A 13736-nucleotide genomic window follows, 5' to 3' on the forward strand; every position below is an offset into this window, starting at 1 on the left:
CAGGTAACTACCGGCCATCTGTTTACACCTTCTTATTAAAGTTTTACTGCCAAGTTCTCCAGCTTTACTGATATCTATCTTATGTAAAGGACTCAGATTTGTATGGTTAGGAAAAATAGATTAATTTCAAAATTGGTAATTTTTCTGCATGTACCTTCGTTATAGGATTGATCAGCAATGATCTAGGAGACCTTAAAGACCCAACACTGGGTGGCCCTCCTGACAGTTACTTTTATCTGAGAGAGACTTGGCATCTTTTATGTTCTTCATCTTTACTTAGTACTATATAAATAATGTACTGGCAATGGCAGAACAAAAGTCCATTGGAGTGAAGAGCAACAGGCTCTGGCAAATTTTATTTTCAATAACCCTTAAAGAGGAGTAACTGGATAAATTACCTGACACAAGATAGGTCAATCTCATCAGGACACAATACAACTGTCTACCTCCCGCAATGCATTAAAATGATGTCTGTGTTCTCATTTTGACCACCAGTTATCTTAAAAAATTAGTGAGGGTAGGAAAGTCAATGTCTAGATCACTGCTAGATCATTTCATGCCCAATTATTGCAACACATTGTTTGCAATCTCACGAGACCCACAGCCAGGTACAGTCTCTGTCCAAAAGTATGTGTAGCTTTTGCTTGCTTTCATGTCATGTATGTAAAATCTATGACACCATTAAATACATGACTGCTATGGATGCACGGACATAGTAGAGATTGTTGCAGGTTGATTGTAATAAAGCATCTGTTTGTGTTAGGCTGCTTCTATCTGAGGTATTCTTGTGTACTTTTTGCTTTACCCCGTGTGTCTGTCATTTTTCTTTGATTACAGTGGTGTCCTTCCCTAGTTCTTGGTTCAGCTGAATACTTGCCATGGCCTTGTTGCCAGTTGCACAAGTGTCTTTCATTTTAAGTTTTGTGACACTAATAAAGTTATGGTTGAAGACGAGTACAGTTTAAAAACTTTAATCACAATCCTTTCATCTAGCCAGTTGTCTCTGTATTTATAGTATAGTTACCCAATGGTTACTGATTTTTCCATGTACCATCTATTTCGAGCATTTTCCTTGGATAGGGACCAATGGGGTCTGGAGTACTTTGAATGTGCTTACATAACTGAATCCAAAAGTTCTCATCATTTTGTTCCAACGTGCATGATGGCCATGTATATCAAGAATTGATGTGAACTATTTTAGCAAGAGCCAGTTTCTTCTCAGTGATCCCATGAATGGTATGAATCCCCTTTCTGCACACAGTATGCAAAAAAAAAAAAACACTATCTTTGATAGTGTGTACATACAGTGGTTACATTTTCTCTGGTTCACATCTTTGATAGTGTATTTGTGCTTAATGGGAACTTCCTACACATCACTTTGCTAGTATGAATTTTCAAAGCATAACCCCTTAATCCCAAAAAACTATTGAAAACAAGCTTCATAATATCCAAAGTGCACTTCTCAAAACAATCATCATTACATATGGGCCCAATCTCGCGCTTTCGTATTATACATATGGTGTTTTCATTAACATACTGTACTCCTCACCACTATTGCACTTTGCCTTTGCAGTGTTTCAGAATGTGTTTCAGGATTACAGGATTACAAACATCAGACAGTTCTTAATCTCTGCCTCCCCTTTAACATCTCGGCCCTCTCCAGCGTCACCAACATTAGCAACATCAAGATTGGGTCATAAACATTTTCATCTTCAGAATATTCATACGTACCTCCTTTGCATTTATCTTCATTAGAATCACTAAAAATACTACCTATGACTTCACTATGTTCAACATTTGATCACTGGTGGACATCTTAGTGCTGTTGCAGTGTTCACTAGCACACTTCCAAAGGAGTAATCAGGGTAAATATGACGAGAACTACAATACCAAGATGACCAAAAAACTACTGGACTGTAATTGTTCAGTGGCTTCTTTCCTCTTGGGAAAGGTTGAAAAGACTTTAGCTATGGTAAGCAACTCTTCTAGGACACTCCAAAATCAAACCATTGTTTTCTAGTCCTGGGGAGTGCCATAGCATTTTACCATGATATCCCATTGTCTTGGGGTAGAGTTCTCTTGCTTGGGGGTACACTATAGCTCTATATTCTATCTGATTTCTCTGCCTCTTTTTTTTAAGTTTTTAGTTTATATATGAAAGATGTATTTTAATATTGTTACTGCTTCTAAAAGATTTTATTTTAATTGTTTATTACTTCTCTTGTAATTTGTTTATTTCCTTATATTCTTTCCTCACTGGGCTATTTGTCCCTGTTGGAGCCCTTAGGTTATAGAATCTTGCTTTTCCAATTAGGGTTGTAGCTTAGCTTGTAATAATAATTATAACAATGATAATGCTAAAGTCAATAGAATTACAAAGCATGGCTACAAAAGCAGTTTTAATTGATTGAGAGTGTCTATGAAGTTTGTGGGTGCTGGGAGACGAGAATAGGCAAGAAGGCTAAGTCAAATAGCTATGTATCGATTCCCATCTGTCACTGTTCACACTTAGGTAGGTGAATGTGTCATGTTAGTGGTCAACAGCTCCCTGTGATTATTTTTCCCCTTGTCACACCACACACCAAAGTATAGTAGAAAATGGGTGGCTAGTTCAGTTCAATTGCTGTTATTACTTGTAAACTATTGAATTTATACCATGTTTTTAGTGCATGTACTTACTGAAGGGCAAAATATCCACTCAAGAACAAAATAGACACCAGCTACCAGAGTTAGTGAAAGCATGTTTTTGACCTTTGTGAAATTTTTTTCCTTTCTCACACCAAAGAGCTTGTATATAAAGTAATACAGTATCTTGGTTTATAAGTGACAGAATATGGGAAAGTCAGTTTATAAGTATAATAGCTCAAAACAATTTTCGATCATTGTATATGTTTGCAAACAAAATTTTCCCTCCATATGCACACTTTTTTAGACACGTACTAACAAAACTAGCACAGAATCAGGCATGTGATGCCTATATGGTTTCTTGTCAAAATTGAATGTAACTGTAAAAAATAACCAATGAAGCGATTCAGTTAGTTATAGTGAATGTCATTCAGGAGAGAGAACTCCCAATGTTTTAAGAAAACTGCTCATGGAAAGAGATTCTCCTCCTAAACAGTAACCCCTTCCGCTGCCGCCTCTCGTTTCCCTCCCATAAGTCGCGACTTTTCTCAAAGGTAAAGTGTGGTGAGTTAATTTGTCCATGTTTCTTTTTTTATTGTGAATTATTAATTTGAATTAATTTAAGATATTATGGAATATAATTTTTTCACAATTCTATTACACACCATATGTATTTATGGACTTAAGGAAACATTGAGGGAATTTACTTTATTTCCTATGGGAAGAATAATTTTAGAATATAGTACAAGCAAATTACGTTACAAGCTTAATCTCCGTAACAAATTAAACTCATAAACCGAGGTACTACTGTATGTATGTGTGTGTGTCGGCTTATGTATATATATATATGTATGATAATGCGGTACTAGTCTACTGCAGAACAAAGGCCTCAGACATGTCATGTCTTTATTCGCATTTGTTTATGGACTTTCTATGCCAGTTTATACCCGCAAATTTCCTTAGTTCTTCAATCCATTACATTCTATTCCTTACCCTGCTTCTTTTGGAATTTCTAGGGAGGAACCATCTGTTACTCTTAATGTCCATCTATTGTCTGTCATTCTCTTCTTATGTCTTTCCAATGTTCATTTCTTTTTCTTACATGTTAGAATATCCTCTACCTTAGTTTGCTCTTGTATTTATTTTGCTCTTTTTCTGTCTCTTAGTGTTATTCCCATTATTCTTTCCAGAGCTCTTTGAGTTATTAATAGCGTATGTTATAAGGCTTTAGTAAGGCTCCAAGTTTCTGATGCATAAGTTAATACTGATAGGATCATCTGATTAAATACTTTTATTTTAAGAAAAGTATTTTTACCAAAAGCTCTCCATCTCATGCTTATCCTTCTTTTAATTTCAGTCTCATGTCCTGTGGAACCAATAAGTACGTATATTCATTAACAATCTCTAGAGGTTTGTCCTTAACCCTTATTTGTTATGTCTCTGCATATTCATGGAACATCATCTTAGTTTTACTCATATTCATTTTCAGTCCTACATTTCTATTTTATTCAAATCTATCATCTTTTGTGATTCCTCCCATGATTAAACTAAACAGAACAGTCATTTGCAAATCTCAAGTTGTTAAGGTATTCCCCATTTATGTTAATTCCTACATTTTTCCCATATAAATTTTTAAAAACTACTTCTAGGTATGCTGTGCATAATTTAGAAAAGATGGGATCTTCCTTTATAATTCATTTCTTAATTGGAATTTTCTCACTATCTTCATGTAGTTTTATGATTGATGTCTTCTCGTATAGATATCTTCAAGTGTTCTAGTAAAAGATTCATCTATTTCTTGTCTTTGAAAGACTTTTATTACTGCAAAAGTTTTGACAAAATCAAATGCTTTCTCATAGCATGTAAATGCCATACAAAATGGTTTGTCAAAATCTGTAGATTTTTCCATTATTTGGTTAATTACATGGATAGAGTCAGTTGTTGAATACCCACTTTTAAAGCTTGTCTGCTGGCAATTCTAGCTGTCTTTGTATTTGGAATATTATTGTGATATTTATAAATATTTTATATATTACTGAGAGTAAACTTATTGTGCTGTAATTTACACACACACACACACACACACATATAAATATATATATATATATATATATATATATATATATATATATATATATATATATATATATATATTCATATTTATATATATAAAATATATATATATATATATATATATATATATATATATATATATATATATATATATTTATATTTATATATATATATTTATACATATATATATATATATATATATATATATATATATTATATACACACACACACACATATATATATATATATATATATATATATATATATATTGTAGTAACTTATGCATCAGAAACTTAGAGCCTTACTAAAGCCTTAGAACATGAGCTAGTTACAACTCAAAGAGCTATGGAAAGAGTAATGATGAGACTAACACTAAGAAAGAAAAGGAGCAACATGGATATGAAAGCAAACTAAAGTAGAGGTTAATTCTAACAGTCAGGCCTTCTCCATCATGGGGCTCAATACTACACAGTACTCTAGAAGTTTTATTCCAGCTGTGACCAAGTTGTGGAATGATCTTCCTAATCAGGTAGTTGAATCAGTAGAACTTCGAAAGTTCCAACTCGCAGCAAATGTTTTTATGTTGAACAGGCTTTCATAAGTCCTTTTATAGTTTATAAATTGAATATGTTTTAATGTTGTTAATGTTTTTGACGTATTTTATTTTAATTTTCATTACTTCTTGTACCATTTATTTATTTCCTCATTTCCTTTCCACACTGGGCTATTTTTCCCTGTTGGAGCACTTTGGCTTATAGCATCTTGCTTTTCCAACTAGGGTTGTAGCTTAGCTAGTAATAATAACAACAATAATAATAATGATAATGATAATAATAATATAAGAAAAAGAAATGAACATGGGCAGGACATACGGTATAATGAGAATGACAGATGAATGGACTTAGAGAATAACAGAATGGGTCTTAGATTGATCCATTTTTTTTTTTTAAGTTTTATAATCTCATTAACTAGGTTATACAAGCACAGGAACTTCATAAAAAAACCTTAACTAAATATTTTGAAGAAAGACTTGTATGTTGGTCTACTAGAAATTTAACTCCGAAAGATGATATAGTGAGGAAATGGGGTGAGAAAGTCCCATGAGAAAATTACCATAACAAATTTGATAGTAATTTATGTGTATCTAACGGAACGGTACAATAAAAAGTCTCTCTTAGAAAAGTTACACAATGTTTCCTTGTGTTAAACCTTTTCCTATTTTACTAATTTCACTCTTTTACATTACAGAACTGATTATGAATGGGCAGATAGTCCAGGAATTACACCTTATAAGCTGATTGATGGTGGTACTAATGTCAGAATGAGACTAGGTCGTACCAGTAGCACCGAATCAGATGCCCCTTCAACTCCTACCTCAGGCATTAGAGTTAAGATAGAGTGAGTGATGACAATATTTTGTTATATGACAATTTTCTTTTTCAGACTGATGAGGATTCTTAGACAGGAAAGATATAACCTAAACCATTTAAAGATAATAAATGAATAGGTAACTCTGATTTTCATGTGCTGCAGTAGACCATGGTTTACAATTCATTGCATTCTATCGTCAAATTTTATTGCCAAAATTCTTTTATCCAACTGAATTTGTTATGTTGGGTATGGAGTCATCTTCCAAATTATCATAAATTATATTTTTTCGACAAGAATACAAACTCGAGGAGATAGATTCGGTACAAACTGGTGTTCAGGCCATGAAAAGTTTGAGCAAGTTGGCAGCCATCCTCCTGGCAGAAGTAGGGGGGTATTGGGTAACACTCCTGCTCAGTCCACATACTCACTAGCTCAGTCACTTTTGATTTGGTCGTCTTAATGACCAGACTTACTCCGCTGCCTCTCAATTTTCTATTCAATAGCTGTACTGACTTGTTCTTTTTTTCTCTTTTCAGGTGTGACTTTGCTGGTTTTTAAGGAAGCACCATGTGGGTTTGTCCGGTCACAACTGACTGTACTTGTGGCATGTTCAGGTCCTCTTTAGAGACTGACCCTCACCAGCTTTGCCCTTCATGCAGAGTCCACACCTGCACGAAGACCTGCAGCGAGTGTCGGCGATGGCCATTCTCCCAGTGGGAGTGATTCCGAAGGAGGGGGAAGAAGTTGAAGAGGGATTCTTTGTCCTCAAGCTCTGCCTCGAAGGGTAAGAAACCCATACTGCCTTCTTCTAATACGAGAACCCTCCCCTCCTGCCTCCGGAGAACAAGCGGGTAAGGGGGATATGCCTGTGACCCTGGGATGACTTTTGGGTCCAGAAGACCCTGTTGATCCCCCAAACAAAGCAGTGGCTTCTTCCTACTGTAAGAAGTCCTCTTGATGCTCTTCATGAGATGTGACTATCTTTGGGACTTTCGGGTTCCACCTCAAAGGATCGGCTTCTGGAGGTGTTGAAGCGTGGCACACAGCAGGAGCCCCCATCTGAGCCTGTTTTGGTTGGCCTCTGTCCTCCTCCTTCCCCTGCTTAGAGAGCGGGGTCCCTTCTCTAGCTCCTTGCCCCAAGACTCTTCCTCCTCCGCAGTTCCTCCAGTCCCAGAAGATTCTACAGGTTGTCCTTCTCGAGAGTAACAACCTGGCTCGCGCACCCCCTGTGGTGAGCGTGCGCTCAGCATAGAAAGCTTGCTCCCCTTGCTCGCACTCATGAGTGGTTGTCCTTACTCGAGAGAACACCTCCTTGAGCTGTTCGTAGGTGTTCTCACGACTCATCGCTAGTGGGCTCTAACTCTTCGGAGCCAGCAGGGAAGCCCTCACTCCTTCCTCCTTTAGCCCCGTGGGTCCCCCGTTATACCACTACAGCTTATAAGATCCCAGCGAGACACTCACAGACATCTGACAGGGATTCTCGTGTTGAGGTGGGGAGATTTGTTTATCTTTTCCCAGCCTCCTCCTCTCTCAGTTTATTCTCATGGGTGTTCAGCAGAGGGCCCTAGTCTCTTTAGGGTCGGTCTAGAGGTCTATTTCATGCAAACAACACGTGAGTTCTCCAATTCTTATGAATACACTCGACGAGTCTTGCCCACTCATAGCAAATACTCACAAGCAAGATGATACCTCTCGGACTCTGCCACGAGGAAATAGTACACACACGCTCCCAGACTGCTACCCCTTGGCAACTTTACTCTCTATGGATCCGGGATATTGTTAAATCGGCCTTTAGCCACCCGAACTGCTCTGGTTTCTATTCCTCTGACAACAAGGGTGTCTCCAGGGAACCCTAGGGCTGCCTTTGATCCTAGGAGATGGGGCACATCATCATCCCTCTGTGCTTCCCCTGCACCTTGGACTAGAGCACCAGCTCCTTTGCGCACCCCATCTGCGCATGTTTCCAGGCATGCTGCCAAGGCAAGGCCAAGCAGTATAACTACGAGTCTGTTAATGGGCCGAGTAGGAATCAGCCTCCTTAGAGGTCCTGTCTGGTATTCGCACAGTCACCAGCCTCGGCGAACTCTGCTATTACACCCAAGAAGGGCGAGACACAACCTTAGATTTGCTCTGTTGTGCCCTTAAGCCCAAAAGACTTAGGCTAGAGCTTTATTGGTCTAAGCTAGTGGCTGCTTTGTTAAGGAAGGTGAACTTGCAGCTCTCTGGAATGAAAGACTCCCTCAGGGCAGGCCACTCATCTGGATCTAGATTACTTCCTCCTTTTGTGTGGCAAAGGAAGTATTACAACATCTTGAATAATCAGCCTTCTCCCTTGCCTTTAGATCTCGCAGTGTCAGCCTTAACCCAGGGCTTATTAGCGGCACAGCTTGTGATATTTTCCATTGGAGATGCCTCAGAAATCGTGAGACTCGCGAAGGCAACCCTTCCAGCTTCTTCTTGGAATGACCAATGGCCGAGTACTTTCAGCTTCCTGGCCAACACCGAAGGTCTCTCGAACCCTGACAAGAAGCAGCACTTCAAGAACTTCATCCTGTCTGGTGCAAAGTGGTAGAGTTCTTGGACCATAATGCGGCCAGCCAGTGTCTCAATCTCCTCCCAGTACTTGTTACCATTCGACATTGTCGAGGCTGTTGCGGAGAAATGAAGGAAAGTGAGCCAGGACTCTACTCCATAGGGCTTTAACATCCTGACCCTCCTCTCCAACACCAGTTTGTGCCTAAAGCTCTGGCGGCCATACAGAGACTGGCACAAGAATTTCCCTGATCCTTCTAGGAAAAACAATCCTTCCAGACAACCCTTTCCGGGGAAAAGGGCAGCTAGGAAGGGGAGGTAAAGTTGCTAGATATGGAATCCCCCCCCCCACAATACCACCAACCGGTGTGGTGATGCCTAAGACTCAGGTGACAATGTTGGGAGTGCCACGGGCCAAACCCTGAATGGTAATTGTACTTTGGGAAGGGAACATCGTATCGTTCATCAGCTCTCCTTCTCCCCTTGATTTGTCACCCATCATCCTTCAATCAGGGATCAGAAAAGGACATCACCTTCAGGCCGAAGTCTAGACCATGTTAGAGAAGAGTGCACTCCAAGATGTCGTAGATTGGTCCCCAAGTTTCTTCTGTCAACTCTATCTTGTAGAGAAAGCATCTGGAGGCAGGAGACCAGTCATAGTCCTCTCACCCCTGAACAACATTTCCCCTTCAAACAATGTTCAAGATGGAGACCGCAGCCACAGTCAGACTGGCTGCCAGCCCATCGGTGACAACAACTGTTGAGACACTAGCGCCCTTGGAACGCTTAGACCCCAACGGTTGCCTCCTCATTTGGTCACTCCAGTGGCAACTGGAGACCCTATAGTCTCAGTTTAGGGATCCTCTGGAAACATGTCTCCCAATAAAATCAAAGCACAAGAAAAACTTGGATTTGTGGAATCAAGACTATAACCTTTGTCAAGGGGTAGATCTTTTTCCTCTTCCCCATATTTGGTGCTCTTCATGGATGCTTCAAAAGAAAGATAGAGGGCTCCACTCCATGAGCTTATGGCCTCCAGGCTATGGTCCGATTCCAATTGGCAAATCCACATAAACCTCCTGGAGATGAAGGCAGCCTTTCTAGCCCTTCAACACTTCCAACATCTTTTTTCAGGTCACTCAGTGGTGTTAATGAATAATAATGTGACCATGGTGGCATACTTGAACAAACAGGGAAATTCTTCTCACAATAGCTCTGCTGTCTAGCTGTTGAGGTTCTGAGTTGGAAAGAGGATAACCAAATCTTGCTATCCACCCTGTTCATTCCAGGCAAAAAAAAATCTTAGCAGACATGAGCTGGAAGATTCAGATAGTTGGTTCCAAATGGTCTTTGGCTTTTCGGATAGTGACCAAAGCCTCGACTTTGTGGGGTTTGCCTCTGATTGACGCGTTTGCGAAGTCTCTCAATAATGAACTGCCAATGCACTGCTGCACAGTACCAGATCCTCAGACAGTGTTTCAAGGCGCCTTCCAACATCCATAGAATGACATTTGCCTAATCCCGAGTCTCCTCGACAAGGTGAGATCGTCGTCCAACCTATCAATGATGTTAATAGCTTCGCTGTGACAACACACAGAATGGTACCTGAACCTCCTGCTGCTGCTGGCAGAGATTCCGAAGGAGTTCCCTCTCTTACATAACCTTCTACAGCTCTCTTACATAATCTTCTACATCATCCACACATGAAAATATGTCACAGGGCAGTCACATCCCTATGCCTTCACGCCTGGAGGTTATCAAGCATCTCTCCTCTTTCAGAGAGTATTTTTGCGACCAGTGAAAAAACAGATGTGTCTAAACCTCAGAATGTTCTCTTATCACAGTTTATCAGGCGAAGGGGGTAATTTTCTGGCGTTAGTGGTGTAGATGGGGTGTGTCTCTCCACTCGGAGCCACTATACCCCCTGATTGCCGAGTTTTTGTTATATCTTCGAGGAAAAAACTGCTCAATCTTATTTCCTCTGGCAGAATTATCTTTGGTTATACAGAGCTTTAAGTTATCTTGCCCTCAGCTAGAATTGAGATTCTCCTTGGAACGGGGTCAATGTAAATTCCCTGCAAGGAGCTCCCTACGAATTGTTGAGTCAAGCGTCAGATCATGACTTGATCCTCAAAATTATTTTCCTTCTCTCTCTAGCCTCTGCAAAGAGGGTCAGCTAGTAGCGTGGTTTCTCCTATGACAATGACCATTGAAGGGGATATGGGCAGGTTACTCTCAGTTTCGTCCCTGATTTTATCGCTAAGATTCAAAATCTGGCCTGCTGTAGTGGACTCTAGGTTCAGGCCCTTCCGGATTGTGAGTCTATGCGAGGTAACTGATGACACAGATCAACTGTTTATGTCCTGTGAGGCCGCTAAAACGTTACCTCAAGCATACAAGAAGCTCTCGCCCACACAACAATCAGCTGCATGTCATTACAGGCAGGATCAAGAGGAATGTTATGAGAAACACAATTTCATCATCAGTCAGGCAGGTCATTGACTGTGCCTTCACTCCTTTCTTCCATCACCAAGAGAGACAACCCAGGAGTCATAACATCAGAGGCATAAGCACATCCCTGGCATTCAAAAGGAACTTTTCTGTGTCGAAGGCGTGAGGAAGCGTCGGACTACCTTCACCGCCCTCTACCTGCAAGACATGACACAACACAGGACCTAAGACACGTTCTCTCTAGGCCCTGTGGTGGCCGCTTGCCAAGTGATTGTGTTTCCTTAGCTCCTTACAAGACAAGTAGAAGTCATTTGAAGGCATAGGTTACGGGTTTAGTCTAGGGTGAATGTAAAGGAATGACTAACCTTTTCTTTTCTTCATCTTCCCCTCTCTTTTAAGGTTGTGGTGGCCTGTTGGTAACATCCTTGTCTGAGGTTCGAGTCCTGCTCAAACTTTTAGTTCCTTTGGCCGCTGCAACCTCACCATCCTTGTGAGCTAAGGTTTGGGTGTTTGGAGGACCCTATAGGTCCATGTGCTGAGACATCAACAGCCATTGCCTGGTCCTCCTTGGTCCTAGCTTGTGTGGAGATGGGGCTTAGGCACTGATCACATGTATATATGGTCAGTCTATAGGGCAATGTCACTGTCCCTTTCCTCAGTCATTCATGAGCCGCCTTTAAACCTTCAAACAACATCCGAGGCCTTGCTAGCTGGCCCTCATCAACTGTAGGTAAGCGACATTTTTTGCAAGTTGTCTAATTATTTCTTTGTTCTCACAAATATATTCCGCTACATTCCCAATCACCTGGCGAGTGGAGTTGGATGGCATAGGTCTCGGTGTGTATAATGACAAAGCTGAGGTTATACAGAAACCTAGATATAGTCACAGAGTAGTTAATCACTCACTAACCATTACCGCATAGGCAGTTGACTGCTCTGGTATTATCAAACCAATAGGTTTAAGAGGTGTCAAGATTCTCGTCCTATGCTTCCCTAAGCTCGGGTGTGGCAATGCCAGGGCGAGTTTTCAGCCAGTTGAACGTACTTCCTTCCACCCACCTATAGCGAGTCTTATGTAAAGAACGAGGGTTTGTATTTGTGTTGGAACAAATGACAAAATTTGGAAATATGTATTTTTCTAGTGGCAGCACAATTGTTTGATTCCTTGGCTGCTTGTATGACTTTCAATTTAAAAATAGCCTCATACTTTCTTGTTTTTGCTAGTGGTTTCATAATTAATGTGGATACAAGTTGATAACAAATTAAACTTATTGAGAACTGAAGTTAGGAAAAATATTTTGGGAATGGAATGTACAATTATCAATTGCAACATTTTAAAATAATCATAAGACAGTGAACTTTTTTAAAATTATCATACTGTCACTAGCAGTACTTTTTTATTGTTGACCAAACAAAAACAAAATGTCTTTGATTACAACACCTTTACTAAAAGCTCTTAGTATCATTAATTATCACTTCAATGTGTAAATGCATGCGTTTGTTTGATATAATCGACAATGAAATGTAAACAAGACAATGGTTCCAGTTTTAGTCTGTATATTTAGGAAAACATGATATTAAATCACCTTTATTTATTTTTTCCTTAATTTTTAAGGATAGAGGAATGAAAACATTATTAGTAATAACATCATCATTACATAACCAATACTTGGTAAGATATCTGTTGCTGCAAAAGTTAACCTATGCTTAGATCACAGATGTGTAAATGCGTTTGTTTGTTCATTATGATAGGTGGTGAAACTTAAACATGACAATTGTTTGCGTTTTTGGCTGCGTGTTTAAGAAAAGCATGCTATAAAATCGCCTTTATTTAATTTGTTTTGAATTTCTAAGAATACAGCAAAAGCCAGCCTATACACTGATAGCTTTGTAAATCACCAGTCATCTTATACAACAAATATAACCTAAATTCATTCAAATTTCCCTTAATTTTTAACCTCGTCATATCTAAAGGTAGTGTTATTCGTGGAAATATACAGTACTTGTCCTGCCATCACCTTCCCCAAATAAATCCTGCATGCAATCAAAAGTGGTTGAGCTAGTGAGTATGCAGGTGGAGGAAGTGTTCCCTGCTACCCCCTTCCCAACCCCCGCTTCTGCCGAGAGGTTGGCTACCATTGGGCTTAAATTTTTTAAGGCCTAAACACCAGCTCGTGCAGAATCTTATCTCCTACATAAAGAACTTCAGGTTTGTATAGTTAGGAAAAATACAAATTATTTTCAAATTTGTCATATTTCAAAAAGTATAGTCTGTGATGGACAGTACTGTTCAGTATTTCAAAAAGTATTAGTCTGTGGTGTACATTTTAAAAGCATCATCTACTGGAACATTATAGATAATTCTGGGCCCCAGGATTTGAGATGTTTTTAGGTAAGACATGTAATTTTAAAGTTTTGATAGAAAAGTAGTTGATATTTTTCATGTTTTTGCAGACAAGAAATAGAAATAAAAAATGAGAGTGTTTATGACTTCCATGAAGAAGGTGATAGTGATGAAAGAGATCCTCCAGGTCTGATGATAGACGAAACTCCGCGACGGAAAGGGTCTAAGCATAATGCTCAAGAACCTCTAAAGATCAAATTGAGTTGTAAGTTCTTGTGTGCTAACCAGTTTTTTATATGACATCTCCTTAGAATCTGGGTCTTGTATTTGAGAACTCATT

General features: G+C 39.4%; 1 protein-coding gene across 1 annotated transcript in view; it reads left to right on the plus strand.

The window, feature by feature from the left end:
• The window catches only part of LOC137618087 (histone lysine demethylase PHF8-like), a 210306-nt gene that overhangs the window by 169578 nt on the left and 26992 nt on the right, over positions 1 to 13736 (plus strand). Inside the window, 3 exon segments of the mRNA XM_068348062.1 lie at positions 3983 to 4006; positions 5947 to 6096; positions 13507 to 13661. Coding sequence (XP_068204163.1) covers positions 3983 to 4006; positions 5947 to 6096; positions 13507 to 13661 — 329 coding nt within the window.

This window comes from Palaemon carinicauda, chromosome 24 (genome assembly GCF_036898095.1).
Source record: "Palaemon carinicauda isolate YSFRI2023 chromosome 24, ASM3689809v2, whole genome shotgun sequence".
Taxonomy (NCBI): Eukaryota; Metazoa; Arthropoda; class Malacostraca; order Decapoda; family Palaemonidae; genus Palaemon; species Palaemon carinicauda.